The 23301-nt window shown below is 40.0% G+C and overlaps 1 protein-coding gene across 6 annotated transcripts in view; it reads right to left on the reverse strand.

The window, feature by feature from the left end:
• LOC138751253 (tomoregulin-1-like) overlaps window positions 1–23301 on the reverse strand; it is a 292118-nt gene that overhangs the window by 152581 nt on the left and 116236 nt on the right. For all 6 annotated transcript variants that reach the window (XM_069913308.1, XM_069913311.1, XM_069913310.1 and 3 more), the window contains one exon: window positions 4516–4625. In XM_069913308.1, the coding sequence (XP_069769409.1) occupies window positions 4516–4625 (110 nt within the window). The remainder of the gene's footprint in view (window positions 1–4515; window positions 4626–23301) is intronic.

The following is a 23301-nucleotide window of genomic DNA, read 5'->3' on the forward strand; positions in this document are numbered from 1 at the left end:
AAAAAGGACTACAATCGGGAAATAGAGCAGTTGGAAAGGGAGATAGTAAGTACAGAAAAGGGATGATATAACAAAAAGGAGAGAATTGGTGGACAAAAAAAAATACAAAACATTACAATCGTACAAGGTGGAGAAGAACATAATGAAAATAAAGCAAAAATATTACGAACTGGGAGAAAAAAACACATAAAATATTGGCCTGGCAACTTAAAACAGAACAAGCTATAAGAACTGTATTGGCATCAAGGAAAAAGGACAAACAAATTACATATAATCTAATGAAGATTAATGAGAACTTTAAGGAATTCTATGAACAATTATATCAAACTGAGAACGAAGGGAAACAAGACAAAATAGATGAGTTTTTAGCTAACATTGAACTTCCAAAATTGCAAGAAGAGGAAAAAAACAAACTGATAAAACCATTTGAAATAGAGGAAGTACAGGATATATTAAAAAAGCTGCCAAACAATAAAACGCCTGGAGAGGATGGATTCCCAATAGAATTCTATGAAACATTTAAAGAGTTATTAATTCCTCATCTCCTGGAAGTAATGAACCAGATAGAAGAAACACAAAACTTGCCAGATTCATGTAAGACAGCAATAATTACAGTAATACCAAAGACGTGGAAGGATCCATTAACACCAGCATCATATTGACCAATATCTCTACTTAATTTAGATTACAAAATAATAGCAAAATTATTAGCATTCAGATTGGCCGATTGTGTACCAAAAATAGTAAAACAAGATCAAACTGGATTTATTAAGAAAAGATGAACAGCAGATAATGTCTGTAAACTTATTAATCTAATTCATGCAGTTCAAGGAAATAAGAAGCTAACAGTGGCTGTTGCTTTAGATGCAGAAAAAGCCTTTGACAGAGTAGAATGGAATTATTTATGCAAAGTATTACAGAGATACAATCTACCATAAAAATATATTAATTGGATTTAAGCATTATGTAATGGACCATTGGCGAAGGTAACAGTAAATGGATATGTATCGAACCAATTTAAATTAAGTAGTTCAACTAGACAGAGGTGTCCATTATCCCCCTCATTGTTCGCTTTAGCAATAGAACCATTGGCAGAACTGATAAGAACAGAAAATAAAATAAAAGGGATAAAAATAAAGGAGAAGGAGTATAAAATCAGTTTATTTGCAGATGACATCATAGTATACTTAACAGAACCAGAAATATCAATAAAAGAATTACATAAGAAATTGAAGGAGTATAGAGAAATATCGGGGTACAAGATCAACGCAAATAATAGTGAAGTGATGCCATTGAGTAACGTGGATTATACAGAATTTAAAAAAGAATCACCATTTAAATGGCAAACACAAGTAATCCGATACCTAGATATTAGGTTAGATAATAACTTAAGCCACCTGTAGAAACTAAATTATCAGCAACTAATAAAGAAATTGCAGGAAGACTTAAAACATTGGAAAGAATTACTGCTAGCATAGATAGGGAGGGTAAATTGCATAAAAATGAATGTCTTCCCAAGGATACAATACTTATTTCAATCATTGCCAATTCCCTTAACAGAGAAATTCTTTAATGAACTAATAAGGAAATTCTTGTGGAAAGGGTGGAAACCGAAGATAGTGTTAGATAAATTAACAGAGAGGTACAACCAAGGTGCTTTGCAGTTACCAAACTTTAAAAATTATTATCGAGCAGCACAATTAAGGTATTTATCAGATTTTTACCAGACAAGGGAAAAACCAGACTGGACTAAGATACAACTAGATAAAATAGGGGAGAAGGTTCCAGAACATATACTTTATAAGTGGGATGAAAAGTTGGTGCGATATATAAGCTCACCAGTATTGCATCATTTACTTAATATATGGAAGAAGATCCACTTAGAAAGGAAAAAAACGAATTACCAAATACCAAAATTGTTATTGACACAAAACCCACTAATCTCTTTTACAATAGATAACCTTTCCTTTAGAGAATGGGAGAGAAAAGGAATCAAAAGAATAGAAAATTGTTTTTTGGGAAATAATTTATTAACATTTGAACAATTGAAGTACAAATATGGAATAATTCATGGTACAATGTTTGCATATCATCAACTGAAAACTTATTTAAAGGATAAATTGGGAAACAGACTGAGATTACCAGAAGGAAGCAGCTTTGAATATGAGATTACAGACACAATGATAATTTAAAAATTTATAACCAACATGTACATTAAACTGCAAAATAATGAAAATTATGAAATAAGCTATAAACCTAAACAAAAGTGGAAAAGGATTTAAACATAAAGATAAAAAATGAAACATGGGAAAAGTTATGTTCAGGAACAATGAAGAATATAATAAACACAAGGTTACACATGGTACAGTATAATTGGTTGCACAGGTTATATATCACACCTCAAAAGTTAAAAGAATGGGATCTAACATTATCAGATAGATGTTTTCACTGTAAGAAGGAAATGGGAACAACAGTACATGCAATTTGGGCATGTAAGAAAGTGATAATGTTTTGGGAAGATCTAAATAACATAATAAGATATTAAATAACATAACAAAAAATAACATTCCAAAAAATCCAGAGATCTTTCTTCTAAGTAATATACGAGGTAAGGAATTAGGTCTCAAATTGGATAAAGCACAAAAAAGATTTATTATGATAGCCTAAGCAGTAGCAAAAAAATATATAATGTCAACATGGAAAATGGAAGTGAGCCTGAGAATACAGCAATGGTACATGGAAATGAATAAATGTATTCCATTGGAAAAAATAGCATATAATTAAAAAAATAAAGTCACATTATTTGAACAAATTTGGGAACCGTACATGGAACAGAGAGGGCTTGCCTTCGACCTCCACCCCCTAAAATGATAAGAGGACAAAATAACTTGATCCAGTGTGTAAAAGTAGATGACACATTTTTCTTGTCTATCTTTCATTGTGTGATGACATTTTTTAATGGTTTTATTGTATTGTATATGTTGAACATTTATTGGTTTTGGAGGGGGGTGGAAAGGGGGGAAAAAAGGGAGAAAATGCCACTGTGTATATTTAATGAGAAACATTTGTATATACTTTGGTTGATATGGTTCACAGTGTGAAAAATAAAAAAAAATTAAAAAAAGGATAAAACAACATACTTAAGACCTGATTCTGTCAATGAATTACATAAGCACCAACAATAATTAGTTTTATCATTATGGAAACTTTACATTTACATCTTGTTAACCCATCTGTAGCATTCAAACATTTTGCATGTACAGCACGCAAGAAGCAATACAAGTATATCTTTTAAGGGACATTTCTTGTTTTCTGCCATTGGTAGAAAAAATGGCAGTGTTGCGGGAGCTGCTGTAAATGCAGTGCTGCCACTGGCGCAGACCGCCAGAGAGCGAGGAATGGAGATACAGCAATCCCGCAGGGTCCAACCACCCAGTCAACTGTCGTCAGCTCCACACAGGCTTTAAGCGGCCTATTAAAGGAGCCAATGGTAGTTTTATTTGAAATCCCACAACCCCGGGATCTGCGCTCAAGATGGCAGTGCCTATATTCGGCAGCAACCATGAAGGGTTGCAGGCTCCAGACTCTAGCATAGGGCACCAGGAAATGGGGAGACTAACTCCCATCTGTGAAGGAGAAGCAGAGGAAACAACCCAGGGATGGTGATCATGGCAGCTAGAATTGGCTGTGGCTGTAAGGCCCACGCATGCAGCTGGCTGCTGGCAACTTGAGGTGAGGAACCCATGGAGGTTGCTGGATATTACTGTCAGGAGTCTCAAGCTGGGCTGGAGACAGGCTCGAAACTGGCTGAAGGGGTACCAGTATTGGAACTGGAATGCGAGGGGGTGCCAAAGGCACTGAAGGGTTCGCGATTGTGTCGAAGGTTCGGATCTGGAGCTGGGTTTGGACTGGACTCTGTGTGGCTGTGGAGATGAATCCATGGACACTCAGTGACTCTGGGGGCACTCTCTTTTGCTTCTTTCTCTGACTGTAAGAGGTGCTTCAGGCAATTTCTGATGATGGTGAATTTGTCTGCCATGTAGCAGGCAAAAACAATTTCATGAGATATGACACTTATATTGCATGACAATAAATTGAATCTTGCATTCACTCAAGGAGCTATCAGAGCACATGGATGGAGCTGAGAAATCAATGGGGATAGATAGAAAGAGATAGGAAAAAACACTTTCACAGTTTCCTGCCATTTCAATTTAAACCCAGCAAAATCCTCAAAGCGGCAATGTGATAATAATTAGATCATCTATATTACCAGTAGTTATGATAATTATTTGATAATGTGCATAACAATTCTCTATCTTAAACAATATATTGATGAAGTACAAACGAAAATGCCAGAAACAATGCTTATAAACTGCTTCCCTATCCACAGATGCTGCCTGACTTGTAAAATACTTCCAACATTTTCTGTTTTTAGCATCTGCAGTTTTTTTTAAATTTTCCTCTATTGTGATGAACCTGCTTTCATAAGTTGAAACAAGTAAAAGATACACTTACATGAAACTGGCATGAGCACGTCAAATCATCACCAACTTCCTTACAGACTCCACCATATCTACATGTAGTTTCATCACACATTTTGAAATCATTTTCTCGTTCATTAAAATCTGCAACAAAAAAACATTTAGGTTTAAAAACATGTCCGAAAAAATGTCAAGATCATACCAAAATTCACTAATTTTCATAAATAAAGTACTTGATTGCTTTAAAAGACAGCTATATTTTGTTTCCACGATTTCTGACTTCAACAAAACTATACACTGAGACTTTAACAAGATTCTTACTATTTGAAAATATATATTGGACTATGATACCAAGCTGTGGTGTACTTCGAGTTAATATTTCTGGAAGTTAATTTTAAACCATTGAAATTAAACATTAAGTAGAGATAAAAGCTAAAAATGTAAGAGCTACATTTTTTGCCAATCAGGGTAGGAAGAAAGATACTGTTAAAGTTTCACATTGAATTCTTCATTTGTACAATTATACATCTTCATCAGATTTGTACGTCCAGCTTTAAAAAAAATTCTGGCTACTAACATAAAAAAATCTGAAGTTTTTGTTTAATTTCTATTTGCACTATTCAATGCATCAGAGCTATTTGTGTTTAAAATACTGTATTGTAAATTCTGCTGACAACCATGCTAAGGTATGGTCCTGTCATTATCCATCTTTCTTTTCTGCAAGTTGCACCTCCACTCCCACAAATTTCCCTTCTGTGTGGAGCTAATTCTCAGACCTAATGGGAAATGTCTCAGCCTATTGTAACAGTATTCCAGAACCAAGGTTATCCAAACCTGTCATCAAACTGTAGTATGCAGATGGCACTTGAAAATGTGTATACTTAGAAGCTAAACTCCAAAACATCATTGCTTCATTCATTGAAGTACACGACAGGATGGGTTTTATGTTTGACATTCACAAGGGAAAAATCTTTACCGACCTACTCCCTAATTCACAAAGCTACCCGTCAACAATATGTATTCATGTCAACACTTTGGAAAATGTGGAGCACTTCCCATATCTTGGGAACCACATATTCACAAAGGCAGATGTTGATAGTCACCTCTGCTTTCAATGTATGCACTCAGCTTTTGGTTAACTGAGGAGAAAGGTCTTTTAGGATCATGACCTGAAATCTGACACAAAACCATAAGATATATCAACCAGCCATGGTCCCTGCTGCCTTTTATACTTTTGAGACCTGAACCACCTGTTGAAGGCACAACAAAAAGCTGGCTCAGTAAAAACCTTCCATCAGAGAATTGGCAGATCAACATTAGGTTCCCAGGTCAACATCACCATCATTTAATGACTTTTGGTCAGCTCCACTGAGAAACCCATGCCAATCATGTCCTTACAGTGAAAGCAAAAAGAAGCCTGCATAATCCTTATAAACTATTTACCAAACTGTCCTATTACTAAGAGACCCTGTAGTTTCATTCATCACCTTAGAAACAAAAAAAAAATTGTCTGGTGGAAGAGTGCCCAGACAGAATACAAGGTATTGTTTCCTCCAATTTTCAGGTAGCCTCAGTTTGGCAGTACATGAGGCCATGAAAAGACATGTGGTAATTATAAAATGTTGCTTCTTTATTTGAACAATATCTGTTGCATAAAATTAGTAGCCCAATTGACTGGCTAAAAACCTGCCTTTTGCAACATAAAATGCAAATATATGCAAATGTTGATCACATTACCTGATTAAGGTTCCAGCAAACTGATGTTTCAATTTTTGGGTTTTTTTTAAATGAGAAAGCAGGATGAATTGTTTTAACCTAGATAAAATTGAATCTCCAGTTTATTTATGCCCAGCTTGCCATATGCATTTCTAGAAAGTGTGTGGAGATGGCACTGTATAAAACAAAGTAAATCTATTTTTCCTTATAATCAAATAATGATGCTGTTGGTTCCATCTATTCACAACTGCAACATTTGCACAGGAATGTCACCATCAAAGCTCAGTAATGTATTCCAACCTGATTATTTTTAAAGCCCTTTCAAAATTGCATTTGGTACTTTGTATTCATTGCATTTTGTGAGCAACGGAACATTAATTTTAAAATCTGGCTGTTAGTGTTACTGAAAAGATGTGTAAATGCTCAGCATAGGGTCTTTAAAGAAGCATTCTTTATCATTGAAACAATTGCTCCTTCATTGTGTTTAATGTATTCACATCCATCCAAGCATGGTTTCTTTTTTTAAATGTGATGATTCCTTGATGTAGTTATAAAGCAACAACTCACATTGACAGACTGAGAATACATCTTGAATTACACAGAGTTAAATAAAAGACTTTTCTCTCTCAATATGAACAATAACAAATAAAGGGCTACCAGTACGTTCTCTATGAATGGTGAGAATGGTGTGGAATAAGAAAACAGGAAGTTTGCACCAATATGCAACAATGTCTATTGAATGAATGGCGAGTGGAATTAAGATGTTGGCCACTGGGAGGTCCTTGTTATTGAGGCAGACAGAGTGAAGATGCTCAATGTAACAATTTCCCAGACTGTGGCCAATCTTTCCAATGTAGGGAAGACCACAATAGGAGCATTGGATGCAATAGAAGACCCCTAAATATTCACAAATTAAGTATTACTTCACTTAGAAGGACTGTTTAGCACCCCAGATTTATGGTATGCTTCAACTTGACTTTATCTTCATATTTTTTCTTTGGCTTGGCTTCGCGGACGAAGATTTATGGAGGGGTAAATGTCCACGTCAGCTGTAGACTCGTCTGCAAGTCCGATGCGGGACAGGCAGACACGGTTGCAGCGGAAAATTGGTTGCTTGGGGTTGGGTTTCATATATCTATGTCTAAAACACCAATTTGAATTGACCTTCATGTCTCAAAGTCAAAGGTAATTAAAGACTGTTAAATTCTATGACTGCATTGACAGAGCTCACATTCTGCCAATCTTAACCCTTGTACACATGACCCAGGGCCCTCTTACAACCTGAACCCAAAGGCTCAATTTGCAGAGGTAACTGTAAAGATGGTCGACTGAAACTTAACTCAACATAAACCATGACACCAAGATTCCCAATGGTCTGACTCATTTTCCACTTGTCAGGGAATGGGGTGGATTCCAGGGCAAGGAAATATACTATCTCATGGGTTCCAAGAAAATGTTTCAATTTATGAAAATCTATTTAAAGTCATTTTCTGATTATCTTCTATAGAATATTGGACATGCAATCTAACATATGAGAAAAAGAAGACAGGTGGCTATAGATGCTAAGGAGGAGATGCAAAATCTATGTGATGGCTGACATTTTGTTCATTAGTTAATTAGATGAGAAATAAGATGATCCAGAGCCATATTCTTTGGAAACACCAGAGGTGAGCAGGAAGAGAAATCGCTGGCCATCATTTGCTGGTTATCACTGGATGATAGTCAAGTGACTTTGGAGGACAACTTTAAGAGCAACAATGTTGAAAACTGCTCTTGAATAAAAGGACAAACCACTTATTGTTCTGGTAGAGAAATTAATGATACCAACCGAAGTAGTGGCCAAGAAATGTTGCTTAATTTATGATTTACAGGGGATAGCCAAGAAAGCAGGCCATGAATCATCATGACAAATTGAGTTGAGAAGAGTACAATAGGAAGCATGAAGGAAAATAGAAGAAAAAGGCAAGCAAACTGAATAAATTCAAGACTGAACAATTTCTGTGATGAAGTGCTTTGATAGTTTAGTTGTGGAGCAAATTAACTCCTATCTCAGGAAGGACCTAGACCCACTCCAGTTCACCTATCACCATAACAGCTCAATGGCAGATTCTATCTTGCTGGCTTTCCTCTCTGCTGTAGATCATCTAGGCCACAGGAACACCTATACCAGGTTGTTGTTTATTCTCTACCGGTCAGCGTGAGACCACAACGCCATCCCCATACCAGCAATACTCATGACCAAGCTAAAGGACTTTGGTTTCTCTCCATACCTCTGCCATAGGATCATTGACATCCACATCTGAGGATTCCAATCAGTGCTAATCAGAAACATTAACTCCTCCTCATTAACCTCAGCATAAGGGGTACTGCACCCAAAGGCTGCATGCTTGGTCCCAATGACTGTGCAATCAGGTTCAGCTCCAGCTCAATCTACAAATTTGCTGACGATACCACTATAATTGGCTGAATAACTGGAAATGATGAATTAGAATACAGGATCAAGATTGAGAACCTGGTTGGGTGGTGCCAGAAAAATAATCTCGCTCTCAATGTCTCCAAGATCAAGGAACATATTGTTGATTTTAGGAAGGGCAGGCTAAGGGAACACACACCTCTCTGCACTGATGGAGCAACAATGGAATGAGTTAGTACCTTTATTTTGCTACGAGCACCTCTCCTTGACCAATCACACAAGGTAACCACAAAGAAGGCACACTCGCACCTCTTCTTTCTAAAAAGTCTAAGGAAATTTGGCATGTTCTCAGATACTCTATCAAACATCTGCAGGTGCACTGTTGGAAGTATACTGACTGATTACATCACAGCCTGGTTTGGTAACACAAGTGCCCAGGATTGCAGAAGACTGCAGGAGGTATAAAACATAGCCATGTCCATCATAGGTTCAATCTTCCATCCACTGCAGACATCTAAATGAGGCACTGTCTCAAGAAGACAGTCAATATCCTAAAACAAAACCCCATCACTCTGGTCACAACCTCATCTCACTGCCATTTTCAGGTAGAAAGTACAAAAAACTTGAAATCCAGCACCTTTAGTTTCAAGAACAGTTTCTTTCAACAATGATCAGAACCAACCTCTCAGGGGTACACTAATCATCGATTCCCAGCGCTATTTCAAGTCACCTTTTATCTCCAGAATTGTTGTGCATATTTGCTCTCTATCTTATGTATTTTTGTCACTTTTAATTTAATTCAATTAGTTGCTATCACAGTGTCTTTATTTGTACACATCTGTTCGGCTGCAGCAAGCAAAAATTTCAGGCATGAGTTTGTTTTAAGATTTAAAATTCCTTTATTGTCTTTTAACAGTACAGAACATGTAATATTACATTAAATTGACTTCTGCTTGCTGTAAAGAGTCACCATTAGTGTTGTCCAGCATGTCTTACAGTAAGAGAGAAAGAATAGAGAAAGAGAGGCCTTTCAGAGTCCCTGCATGTCCATAGATACGTCTCCAGTGCTTCCAGAGCCTCTGCAGTCACACAGACTTTCGATCGGTCCACCGGCAACCCAATCTCCAGATCCAGACCTCTGATGTAATCAGGAAGGCTTCAGCACCCGAGGCTCTTTGTAAGCCCTTCTTGACCTCAGCACCCTCCAAATCCCAGCTCCAATATCTGATTCCCATGTGTCAGACTCCAGCAGCCCACAGCCTGTACAGTTTCCACGACTGCAAGTTTCCTGCAACCTGTGTGGTTCCCTCAGCCATGGAGCTCCTCTCTGGTTCATTACCATGATTTTCATCCTATAGGGTCTTTGCAATCCCTTGAGGCAGCTGGAGCATAGGTGCTGCCATATTGGGCATAGACCTTTGTGGTTGCAGAATTTTAAAATAAAATGCATTTGGCTTCTTTAACAGGCCATTTAAAGCTTGTCGGAGCCATAGGATTTAGGACCAGATGGTTGAACCCTTCAGGGTCTGCACTAGTAGTAGCAATGCCATTACAGCAGCTCTGACATGGGCCACACATTGAACAATATGTATGACAAGAAAATCATTATCAAGATGTAAAGCAAATTGAAGCATATAGGGTAAGAGGCACTGAGAAAATAATCAATTGTAATCTTCATGAATGGTGTAACCTGCTGTACAAGAGGTCCCAGTACACTTGATCACAGAAGAGTGGAGTAACCTGCCTTAATAACTATTGACCAGTAGCACTTACATCAACAGCGATTAAGTATTTTGAAAAGATGACGATGAAGCATATCAGCTCCTGTCTGAGCGGTGAAATGGATACATTCCAGTTTGCGTATCATAGTTACAGGTCTATGGCGGATGCCATTCACTGGCTCTACACAAAGCCCTGGAACACCTGGACAGCAAAAATGTCATACATCAGGATGCTCTTTATCGACTACAATTCGGTATTTAACACCATTATCCCCTCAAAACTGATCAGCAAACTCCAAGACCTGGGAGTTAACACCCACTGTATAATTGGATCATGGATTTCCAGACCGCAGTCAGTGAAGATTGTTAAGAACTTCTCCACAATTTCCATCAGTACCGGAACACCACAGGGCTGTGTTCTTAGCCCTCTGCTCTACTCACTTTACACCTATGACTGTGTGGCTTTGTACAATAAAACACCATCTACAAATTTGCCTACAATTCCATTGTAGTGGTTTATAAAAAGGAAGGGGATGAGTCAACAAACAGGAGGGAGATTGAAAAATTGACTGAATGGTGCACCAATAACCACCTCGTACTCAATGTCATCAAAACTAAAGAGCTGATTGGTGACTTCAGGAAAGGAAAGTCAGAGGTATACAATCCAGTGATCATTGAGGGATCGGTGGTGGAGAGGGTGAGAAAATTTAAGTTCTTGGGAGTGACTATCTTGGAGGTCCTTTCTTGGACCCAACACACCAATGGCGTTGTGAAGAAAGCACGTCAGCATTTCTACTTCCTCAGGAGTTTGTGGAGGTTTGGTATGACATCGGAAACCCTGGCAAATTTCTACATGGTGTAAAAAGTATGCTAACCGGCTGCATCATGGTCTGGTATGGGAACACCAATACCCCTGAGCATAAAGCCCTCCAAAATGTAGTGGACACAGCCCAGGAGCTCACAAGCAAAACCCTCCCCACTATGGAGGACATCAAGAGGGAGCATTGCCATTGGATAACAGCAGTAATCATCAAAGACCCTCATCACCCATTCTGTTCTAATTGCTGCCATCAGGAAAGAGGTAGATGCCACAAGACTCTCACCAACAGGTCTGGAACAGCTGCTACCCCTCCACCATCAGACTCAATCAAGAACTCATTTAAGGACTTTTATTTGTGCATTTTATTGATTTTCTTTTTGTTCTCCCTAGATTGCACAGTTTGCTTACATCTCTTAGTTTGTTTACGTGTTTTACACTGTGTAGAGTTTAATTTTTTGCACTACCAATAAGTGGCAATTCTACTGTGCCTGCAAGAAAAAGAAATCTCAGGGTTGTATGTGTTGTCATGTATGTCCTCTGACAATAAAACTGAAATAATGAAATATGAAGCAGGTTAGAGAGGGTGAAATAGCCAATATCCAGAGTCATGGAGTTATCGGTTCCGCAGCAATTGAAACATGCCCTTCTGCTCAACTTTTCCATGACAACCATTTGTCTGCATTTGAGCCCTATCATTCTAATACTGTTATATCCATCTATCAGTCTAAATGCCTTTTGGATGTAACAATTGTCCCTCTTTCTACAACCTCTGCTCATATACTCATCTCCCTGCTTCTCCTGCTTATATTCTTCAATTTCATTTTACCTTTGGTTCCCTATTACTTAGTTATTGCAACTGTGATGACAGAGAGAAAAGATTGTTGAAAATATCAGCCATTTACTCGTTTCTTTTTTCTCCTAGCTTTATCTCTTTAGAACCCACCCTTTTCTTTTTATATACATGTCCACACTTAAAAAACATTCTTAACAATCTTCCTTCGCCACCCATTTTTCTCATTTTAAATCAATTTCTGAAATTCTCCCTCTCCCAATACAATAAAACTGTGAATCCAACATATTCCTGAACACATTGGTGCCAGAGTACAGTAGCAGATTTTCCAAACAAGCTATTCTCCTTGGTAGTTCGACACAGTTTTGATTCACTTTTTCTAAAAGATTTTACACAGGGTAATAACAAGTTTCAAGGGTTTGTAGGGAAGTTAAAACTCTCATAAGTTTTGAAGTGTGAGAAATAGAAACAGGTGATTTTAAAGGCAACCTGAGGCTCAAGTGAATTTAAAAGGAGTTCAGGATCCAGGATCCCAATGAGTTTAAGCCCCTTTGAGGAATGCAGGAACTATGGCCATGTAATTTTAATGGAATCATGGTAACTAAGGTACCTATGTGTTTTTTAAAAAATCACCAGAGCAAGGCTTATACAAGTGAAAGGGAGTGCCGGAATCAGCACCCAGATAGCAAACCATTCAGAGTCCCAGAATGTTTGATGGTGGACCATCAGAGTTTACAGAACCCTATTGGCAACGTTTTAGCCATTTATTTTAATTTAATGATACCCTTACCTTCTCTAGACATCTAGAGATGACCTTTTCCAGAGTTTAATTTATCAACAGAATTCACCTTTATTAAAACTTATGAAATATTTCTTTCCCTGCTTAGTATTATTTTTTTGTGCTGCAAAACTTGAAATCCAATAACCCAATGTCACAAGGCACATTAAATAATTTATCCCTCATTGCATTATTATTGTTTTATTGATGTTCAAGTTTCAATTTTTCAATTTCTTGAAATCAGTGCAAGGTTTCGCCACAATAGGATCACTAGGATATCTAAAGCATTCCAAAAATTACATTACCAATTAAAACTAGATCACAATCATCTTTTTTGACTCCATAAAATATTGCTCCGTGAAACTATTTCTAATGCATTTTATTAATACAGCCTCCAATCGTCTTTTGACAGTTTAATCTCCTGAGTCTTCATGAAGATTAAAGTCTCCTATATTTATTGTACCTTTGCTAGTTTTCCCTTTCTTGATGAATGGTCTCTCCAAAAGTATAACAGTTATATTAGCGTGTTATTAATACTTCCATTATTATTTGTTCCCTGTTATGTATTGTCTCCATTCATTCTGATATTTTGATTTTGATCCTCTAAATCAAGATAATATCTAATACTGTAAAACCTCCAGTATCTGGTACCTACAGGGATTGTTTATGTAGCAAAGGTAAAAATACATAATCAATGTTTTGGGCTTCATCAAAGCTTGAGAAAAAATACTCACACACCCTCCATCTCCTCAACATCTTCAGATTCCCTGAAATGCACCACCTCATCTTCATGATGGATGTCCAATCCCTTTATACCTCTATCCCCCACATAGAAGTTCTGAAAGCACTTTGGTTCTTCCTGGACTAAAGACCCGACCAATCACCCTTTACCACCACCCTCCTCCACCTGGCAGTATGTCCTCACTCTAAATAACTTCTGCTTCAACTCATCCCACTTCCTCCAAATCAAAGGAGTAGCCATGGGTACCCGCATGGGTCCCAGTTGTACCTGTGCCTATTTGTAGGCTTTGTGGAGGAATCCATGCTGCAAGCCTACACAGGCAAAACCCCAAACTCTTCCTCTTGTATACAGACATCTAAAACAGGGTTGCGCATTCACCCACGATGAGCTTGTCAACTTCATCCACTTTGCGTCCATCTTCCACCCCGATCTCAAACTCTCTGATAACACTCTCCCTTCCTGGATCTCTCTGTCTCCATCTTGGGCAACAAGCTTTCTACTGACATATACTACAAACCCTCCAACTCCCACAACTACCTGGACTACACTTCCTCACACCTGCCTCTCTGCAAAGATTCCATCCTCTTCTCTCATTTTCTCTGTCTCTGCTGCATCTATTCCCAAGATGAGGTCTTCCAGTCCAGATCTTCTGAAATGTCTGCCTTTTTCCACAAACATGACTTCCCCTCAACCACTATCAACTCAGCCTCACCCACATCTCCTGCATTTCCCACTCATCTGTCCTGGTTCCCTCTGCCCCCAGACACAATAAATATAGAATCCCCCCTCATTTTCACCTCCCACCCCACCAGCCTCTGCATCCAACAAGTTATCTGCCAGAATTTCTGGCACTTGCTGCAGGATCCCACCAGACACATTTTTCCCTCTCCTCCCCTCTCAGCCTTCTGCAGGGACTGCTCCCTCCACGATTCTCTCATGCACTCATCCCACGCCACCCATCAGACCCTCAGTACCTTCCCCTGTATCCGCAGGAGGTGCAACCTTGTGCCCACACCTCCTCCCTCATCGTGGTCCAGGGCTCAAAACAGGCCTTTCATGTGAAGCAACACTTCACTTGTACATCCAGAGGACTTATTGACTGGATCCAGTGCACCCTTTGTGGGTTTCTCTACATAGGAGAGACTGGTCGCAGACTGGGAGATCGCTTCGCTCAGCACTTCCGCTCTATTCACAACCACACTGATCTCCCAGTGGCTAATCATTTCATTTCTGGGTCATATGCCTGCACTCACATATCTGTTCATGGCCTTGTGTACTGTCCCATTCTAACAACCCACAACATCTTATTTTCCATCTGGGCACCCTCCAGACACATGGCATGAACATTGACTTTACTCCTTTCCATTAAACCTGCTTGCCTTTTCTTTTCCACCCCTCCCTTTTCCTCTCTTTCCAGTTGTTTCCCCCACCCAGCCCAGCCATCCCCCACCCCCTTCATTGCTGGTGCCCCCTCCCTCCTTTTGCATCTCTTTTGCACACCTCCCCTTCCCCCCACCCCCACTCTTTTGTTCAGATGCTTGCCGGCATTTCTCATACTTTGATGAAGGACACCAGCCAGAAACGTTGTTTATGTATCTTTAACTTTGATACTTAAGGGACACTGTTTGACCTGCTGAGCTTGTCCAGCATTTTGTATTTTTACGTCAATCATGGTGTCTACAGATTTTTGTAATTTTCCAAGGCGATTATTAGATGCTGTTACAATGCCTAATAAATACACCAGCATTAAGAATAAACAGTTTAAAAGACAAAACACAGTGAAAAATGTAAAGTAATTTGAAAAACAAAATCACTATTGAGTCCTTAATTATGTGAAGTTCACTTTAATCAGGTAATTCCTATCACTTACAAAATTTAAATGGCAATGTAACAGCATTGCGTGAACCACTACACTAACTATGATGCCATCATAATGAACCCCTCCCCCTCCCAAGTTTGCAGATAAAGCCTTACTAGTATACTTCACCGCTGCTCTCCCTGCTCTTTTCAATCTTCTTCAGCATGATGCTGAACCAAGCCATGAAAGACCTAAACAATGAAGACGCTGTTTACATCCGGTACCGCACGGATGGCAGTCTCTTCAATCTGAGGCGCCAGCAAGCTCACACCAAGACACAAGAGAAACTTGTCCGTGAACTACTCTTTGCAGACGATGCCGCTTTAGTTGCCCATTCAGAGCCAGCTCTTCAGCGCTTGACGTCCTGTTTTGCGGAAACTGCCAAAATGTTTGGCCTGGAAGTCAGCCTGAAGAAAACGGAGGTCCTCCATCAGCCAGCTCCCCACCATGAATACCAGCCCCCCCCACATCTCCATCGGGCACACAAAACTCAAAATGGTCAACCAGTTTACCTATCTCGGCTGCACCATTTCATCGGATGCAAGGATCGATAACGAGATAGACAACAGACTCGCCAAGGCAAATAGCGCCTTTGGAAGACTACACAAAAGAGTCTGGAAAAACAACCAACTGAAAAACCTCACAAAGATAAGCGTATACAGAGCTGTTGTCATACCCACACTCCTGTTCAGCTCCGAATCATGGGTCCTCTACCGGCATCACCTACGGCTCCTAGAACGCTTCCACCAGCGTTGTCTCCGTTCCATCCTCAACATTCATTGGAGCGACTTCATCCCTAACGTCGAAGTACTCGAGATGGCAGAGGCCGACAGCATCGAGTCCACGCTGCTGAAGATCCAGCTGCGCTGGGTGGGTCACGTCTCCAGAATGGAGGACCATCGCCTTCCCAAGATCGTGTTATATGGCGAGCTCTCCACTGGCCACCGTGACAGAGGTGCACCAAAGAAGAGGTACAAGGACTGCCTAAAGAAATCTCTTGGTGCCTGCCACATTGACCACCGCAAGTGGGCTGATATCACTTCAAACCGTGCATCTTGGCGCCTCACAGTTCGGCGGGCAGCAACCTCCTTTGAAGAAGACTGCAGAGCCCACCTCACTGACAAAAGACAAAGGAGGAAAAACCCAACACCCAACCCCAACCAACCAATTTTCCCCTGCAACCGCTGCAACCGTGTCTGCCTGTCCCGCATCGTTCTTGTCAGCCACAAACGAGCCTGCAGCTGACGTGGACAATTACCCCCTCCATAAATCTTCGTCCGTGAAGCCAAGCCAAAGAAAAAGAAGTATACTTCAAATAAAGACAAACACACTTACAAGGCTGTGGTGAAACAACCACCAGCCTACTACAGGGGGCGATCTCTGTACCTGCAGGAAGACCACCTAAAAGGCTGATTCTACCTGGCGGGCTGTCAATTCAGCCGATCTATATAAACCTGAGCCAGCCCTTCCTGAACCAGTTACACGGGGAGCCACCAAGACATGAACTGGTGTTCAGACTTTTACTGAAATAAAGCCTGTTGTACACTCTTTTGAGTTTGTGTACCACAGAAGCAGGGATAGCGAGACACTTTGGGAGAGTTGCCCCAACAGCAATTGACATAAGCTGGTTCTTCATCCTTGGTGACACCATTTTATTCATGTACAACTTTATTCAAACTTTATTCAAACAGGTGCTGCAGGCGTGCCAAGACCAGAGGAACACTTACTGGCTGAATGTTTGCTCCCATCTTCCTCAAGCGTTTTTGTGTTGCTTTGGAGAACATTTACTTTTACAATTTTAAGCTTCTATTTAAATGTTTATTTATTCTTATTTATTTAAATTCTATTATTTATTTAGTTCCTCCAATTTTTTTTGCTAGTTGCTGGAATTCCAGATAACAGGGATTTTACTGCCAGCTCTTCAGCGCTTGACGTCCTGTTTTGCAGAAACTGCCAAAATGTTTGGCCTGGAAGTCATCCTGAAGAAAACAGAGGTCCTCCATCAGCCAGCTCCCCACCATGACTACCAGCCCCCCCACATCTCCATCGGGCACACAAAACTCAAAACGGTCAACCAGTTTACCTATCTCGGCTGCACCATTTCATCGGATGCAAGGATCGATAACGAGATAGACAACAGACTCGCCAAGGCAAATAGCGCCTTTGGAAGACTACACAAAAGAGTCTGGAAAAACAACCAACTGAAAAACCTCACAAAGATAAATGTATACAGAGCCGTTGTCATACCCACACTCCTGTTCGGCTCCGAATCATGGGTCCTCTACCGGCATCATCTACGGCTCCTAGAACGCTTCCACCAGGGTTGTCTCCGCTCCATCCTCAACATTCATTGGAGCGCCTTCATCCCTAACATCGAAGTACTCGAGATGGCAGAGGCCGACAGCATCGCGTCCACGCTGCTGAAGATCCAGCTGCGCTGGGTGGGTCACGTCTCCAGAATGGAGGACCATTGCCTTCCCAAGATCGTGTTATATGGCGAGCTCTCCACTGGCCACCGTGACAGAGGTGCACCAAAGAAGAGGTACAAAGACTGCCTAAAGAAATCTCTTGGTGCCTGCCACATTGACCACCGCCAGTGGGCTGATATCGCCTCAAACCGTGCATCTTGGTGCCTCACAGTTCGGCAGGCAGCAACCTCCTTTGAAGAAAACCGCATAGCCCACCTCACTGACAAAAGACAAAGGAGGAAAAACACAACACCCAACTCCAAACAACCAATTTTCCCCTGCAACCGCTGCAACCGTGTCTGCCTGTCCCGCATCGGACTTGTCAGCCACAATCGAGCCTGCAGCTGACGTGGACATTTACCCCCTCCATAAATCTTCGTCCGCGAAGCCAAGCCAAAGAAAAAGAAAGAAATTTCTTTAGATGTACATGATTCAAATTAATCTAATCTACATGGCCTTCTGTATATAGAAGAGACCAAATACAGATGGGCTTCACTGAATATCTACACTCTGAACTTGCTTGAACTTCTTGGAGCCAACCACTGCTATGCAGATATGCCTGCTGCTGGCCTCATTCATTGTCAGAGAGTCAAACATAAACTTGAGGAACAATACATTGTGATCCTCCTGGGCAGCCTTAAATGTAGCAATGTTTCTAATCTAGGGAACCCCATTCCACCTTGTTCCACAGTTACTATCTCTTCCTTACCTAGAAATGTACTTATGTTTCTCTCCAATTTCCCTTGACAGGAGTATCTTCCTCTAACTGTCTCTCTGCCTCTCCCACAATCTGTCCAATACCATATAAATTCTTAGCCCCTTCACAGAATTGTTTCCCTTTCACATATTACCCAAATTTTTACTTGAACCTCGATAAAGGATTCTGACCCAAAATGTTGACTAACCATTTCTATCCTTGAATACTGACCATTTCTATCCTTGAATGCTGCTTGCTCTACTATGTTCATCCAACAAGCTCACTCTCTGCTCAAGATTATAGCATGAGTTCCTCTTTTTGTTTCTTTATTATTTTTCATTTTCAAAATATATCCTCAGTACTGTTCCATTTTTCCTTGGAGTCACCAAATAACTATGTGTCAGCAAAGGCCTTTTGACAAAAATTCATTTATTTTATTCATGTTATTCTTTTGTGTAGACTCAGTGCTTTCATATCAAGCATCTGTAAATTTACCATCATGTCACAGGATTCAACATTTGCCCCTTATTAATAAGACAATCACTTGCCTGGAATTTCTTTGATTTCTGGAATGGAGTGTTAATCAATCCCTGATCACATGTGGTGGCAAAGATACAGTATATAACCAACATTTCAGGCCTGATTCATATAACCATATAACAATTACAGCACAAAAAAAGGCCATCTTGGCCCTTCTAGTCTGCACCGAACCAAGTACACTCTTCTAGTCCCACGTATCAGCACCTTGCCCATAACCCTCCATTCCCCTCCTGTCCATATACCTATCCAATTTTTCCTTAAATGACAAAATTGACCTTGCCGCCACTACTTCTCTCAGAAGCTCATTCCATACAGCCACCACTCTCTGAGTGAAGAATTTCCTCCTCATGTTGCTTCTAAACTTTTGCCTCCTTATCTCTTAAGTCATTATCTCTTGTTTCAATCTCTCCTATTCTCAGGGGAAAAAAACCTATCCACATAAACTCTATCTATCTCCCTCATAGTCTTAAATTTTCAAATCCTTCCCCCCCCCCTCAACCTTCTACGCTACAAGGAATAAAGACCTATTCTGCTCAATCTTTCTTTATAATCTAGATCCTGAAACCCAGGTAACATTTTAATAAATCTTCTCTGCACTTTCTTTATCCATCTTATAATTTGGGGTCCAGAACTGCACACAGTATTCCAAATTTGGCCTCACCAATGCCTTGAACAGTCTCAGCATCATCTTCCAACTCCTGTATTCTATGTTTTGATTTATAAAGGGCAGCATACTAAAAACATTCTTCACCACTCTATCCACATGAGATTCTACCTTCAAGGAACAATGAACCATCTTTCTGCTCCACTGCATTCTTCAATGCCCTCCCATTTACTATGTTTGTCCTGTTTTGATTATTCCTTCCAAAATGAAGCACTTTACACTTTTCAGCATTAAACTCCATCTGCCATCTTTCAGCCCACTCTTCTAAGCAGTCCAAATCCTTTTGTAATCTTTGAAAACCTTCTTTATTATCCACAATTCCACTTATTTTAGTACCATCCACATATTTACATCCAATTTACCACCCCATTATCAAGATCATTAACGTATATGACAAACAACAATGGACCCAATACAGATCCCTGAGGCACACTGCTTGTCACTGGCCTCCAACCTGACAAACAGTTATCCACTACGACTCTCTGGTATCTCCCTTTCAGCCACTGTTGAATGCATTTGACTCTCTCAAAGTTGATACCTTGCACTTGAAAAATTCGTAACTAATCTTCCATATGGAATCTCATCAAAGGTCTTACTGAAGTCCATTAGAGACAACATTCACTGCTCTACCCTCAACAACATTCCTAGTCACCTCTTCAAAATTTCAACAAGATTGGTCAAACATAACCTTCCACGCACAAATCTGTGTCCTGATCAAACCCTGTCTCTCCAGAAACTTGTATATATTATTTCTAAGAACGCTTTCCATGAACTTTTCTACCACAGACGTCAAACTTTTAGGCCTATAATTGCTAGGCTTGCTCCTCAAATTCTTTTCAAACACCAATCCTCCGACATTATATCCGTCTCTAATGACATTTGAAAAATCACTGTTAGAGCCACTGCTATTTCCTCACTAACCTCTCAAGTTCCTGGGGAAGGTCCTGTCTGGACCTGGAGACTTATCCACTTTTATATGCTTCAAAAGCTCCAGTACTTCCTCTTTCTTAATCATTACATTTTCCATAATTACCCTCTTTGCTTCCTTTACCCCGCACAATTCAATATCCTTCTCCTTAGAGAATACTGAAGAAAAGAACTTGTTCAAAATCTCCCCCATCTCATTTGGCTCCACACACAGTTATCCGCTCTGATTCTCTAATGGACCAATTTTATCCCTAACTCTCCTTTTACTATTAACATATTTATAGAAACCTTTTGGATTTAATTTCACCCTGTTTGCTAAAGCCACCTCAAACCTTCTTGTAGCTTTTCTTATTTATTTCTTAAGATTCTTTTTACACTCAATGTATTCTCCACGCATCTCCTTTATTCCTGGTTTATTATATTTATTGTAGGTCTCCCTCTTGTTTCGAACCAAGTTTCCAATATCCCTTGAAAACCATGGGTCTCTCAAATTTTTGACCCTGCCTTTTAACCTTACAGGAATGTAAAGATTTTGTACCCTCAAGATCTCACCTTTAAAAAAACCTCAATTTCTCTACTACATCCCGCCCATAAAACAAATTGTCCCAATCCACTTCTTGTGAATCCTTTCTCATCTCCTCAAATCTAGCTTTTCCCCTCTCAACAACCGCAATCTATCCCTTTCCATAATTACATTGAAGCTAATGGTACTATGATCACTGGATCCAAAGAGCTCCCCAACACATACCTCCGTCACCTGCCCTCTCTTATTCCCCAACAGTAGATCCAACACTGCCCCTTCTCTAGTCAGTACCTCTACATATTCCTCTTAAAAAAACTATCCTACACACATTTTACAAATTCCAATCCATCCAGCCCTTTCACAGAATGGGTTTCCCAATCCATATTTGAAAAACTAAAATCACCCACTATCACAATCCTGTGCTTCATAAAGGTATGAGCAAAAAGCAGTCAGGCACTTGAATATAAAAGTGGGAGAAGGGAAGAAGGGGCAGGGGGCAGAGCACAGGGCAACAGCCAAGAGGCCATAGGTGGATGGCGATAGGGGGCCAGGAGAGAAAAACTAAGGTCGACCTAAACCTTCCATAATTATTTTGATACTAATGGCATTTTGATCACTGGATCCAAAGTGTTCCCCTACACAGACTTCTGTCACGTGTCCTGTCTCATTTTCTAATAGGAGATCCAGCATTGCCTTCTTTTCAGGTGGGACATCAATATATTGATCAAAAAAATGTACCTGAATACATTTACAAACTCTAACCCATCCAAACCTTTTACAATATGAGAGTCCCCGCCAATGTGTAGAAGTTAAAATCACTAACTTTCACTCTTATATTTCTTCCAACTGTCTATTCTCTCTCTACAAATTTGCTCCTCCAATCCAATTCCTGTTGAAGCCTATTAATCGTGCTCCTGTCCAACTGAACTAGTATTATCTTGCCTGGACTCCATTTTGCCCCCCCCTCCCCCCTGTCTTGTCATATGCCTTCCATCACAGAACATAGAAATCTACAGAACAGTACAGGCTTTTTGGGCCACAGTGTTGTGGCAACCCCATAACCTACACCAACATTTGCCTAGAAAAAAACGCTCATCTTTCTCTATCTCATTTCCATTTTCCTATCTAATAATGTCTTTAAGATCCTATTGTATCTACCTCCACTATGATTGCCAGCAGCACATTTCATGCACCCACCACTTTCTGTGTAAAAAAAACTTACCTCTTACATCCCCCTGTACTTTCTACCAAACACCTTAAAATCTCATGTTAGGCATTTTAGCCCTGTGAAAACCTTTTTCGATCCACATAATCACTTCAACAACTTCTAGTTCCCTGGATGTGACCACCTCATTTGCACCATGGGCATCCAAACTCTCAATCCCCCTTTCCTCTATATTGAAGGGGTCAAAACCCTTTGTTTCTTTCTCAACCACAGGCCGAGCTAGTCCCCCTCCACCACCTGGCAGAACTTGTTCTCTTCCTCAAGGTCAGTCCTCAGTAGCCAAAGGAAAATATTCCAGCCTCTCCAGTCTTTCTTTATAACTCAAGCTCTCTATTTCTGGTGAAATCTTTAGGAATCTTTTGGAATTTTATATAGTACTCCAAGCATGATCCCACCCAAGTCTTGTACAGTATTCAATGGCCTGAGTGATAAAGGCAAGTGTGCCTTCACTACCTTGTCTACTTGTGTCCCCATTTTTAAGGAAATATAACCTTATATGCATGTGTACCTCTATTTTATAACATCCTCTAGGACTCTTCTAATTACTGTGCAAGTCCTGCCCTGGTTTAAATTAACAAAATGCAACATCTAATGAGTGCTACTGTTGTTATCCACACACTCTATAAAGTCAATGCCTTCTCATAGGTATGTGTTCAACATCCATTGACTAAATGAAAATGGGCTCTCTGCAAAAGAATTGTGAGGTATATTTTACCCTTCCCTTCTTATCTTTTACCTTTCAAGCTATCATAAGTAGAAATTGCATTTGGTGGCTGAAGCATTCATACTGACCTTCCAAATTACATTTTTTGACCTTTGTGCAAAATTGTGGGGCTTGATCTGTCAAAATAAGATGCAGTCCATGCAAATAAATCTGAATACCTCACTCTGTGATGCTTTGATATTACAGGTTCTTTTCATGGGCTAGTCCTGATTGA

This window comes from Narcine bancroftii, chromosome 1 (assembly GCF_036971445.1).
Source record: "Narcine bancroftii isolate sNarBan1 chromosome 1, sNarBan1.hap1, whole genome shotgun sequence".
Taxonomy (NCBI): Eukaryota; Metazoa; Chordata; class Chondrichthyes; order Torpediniformes; family Narcinidae; genus Narcine; species Narcine bancroftii.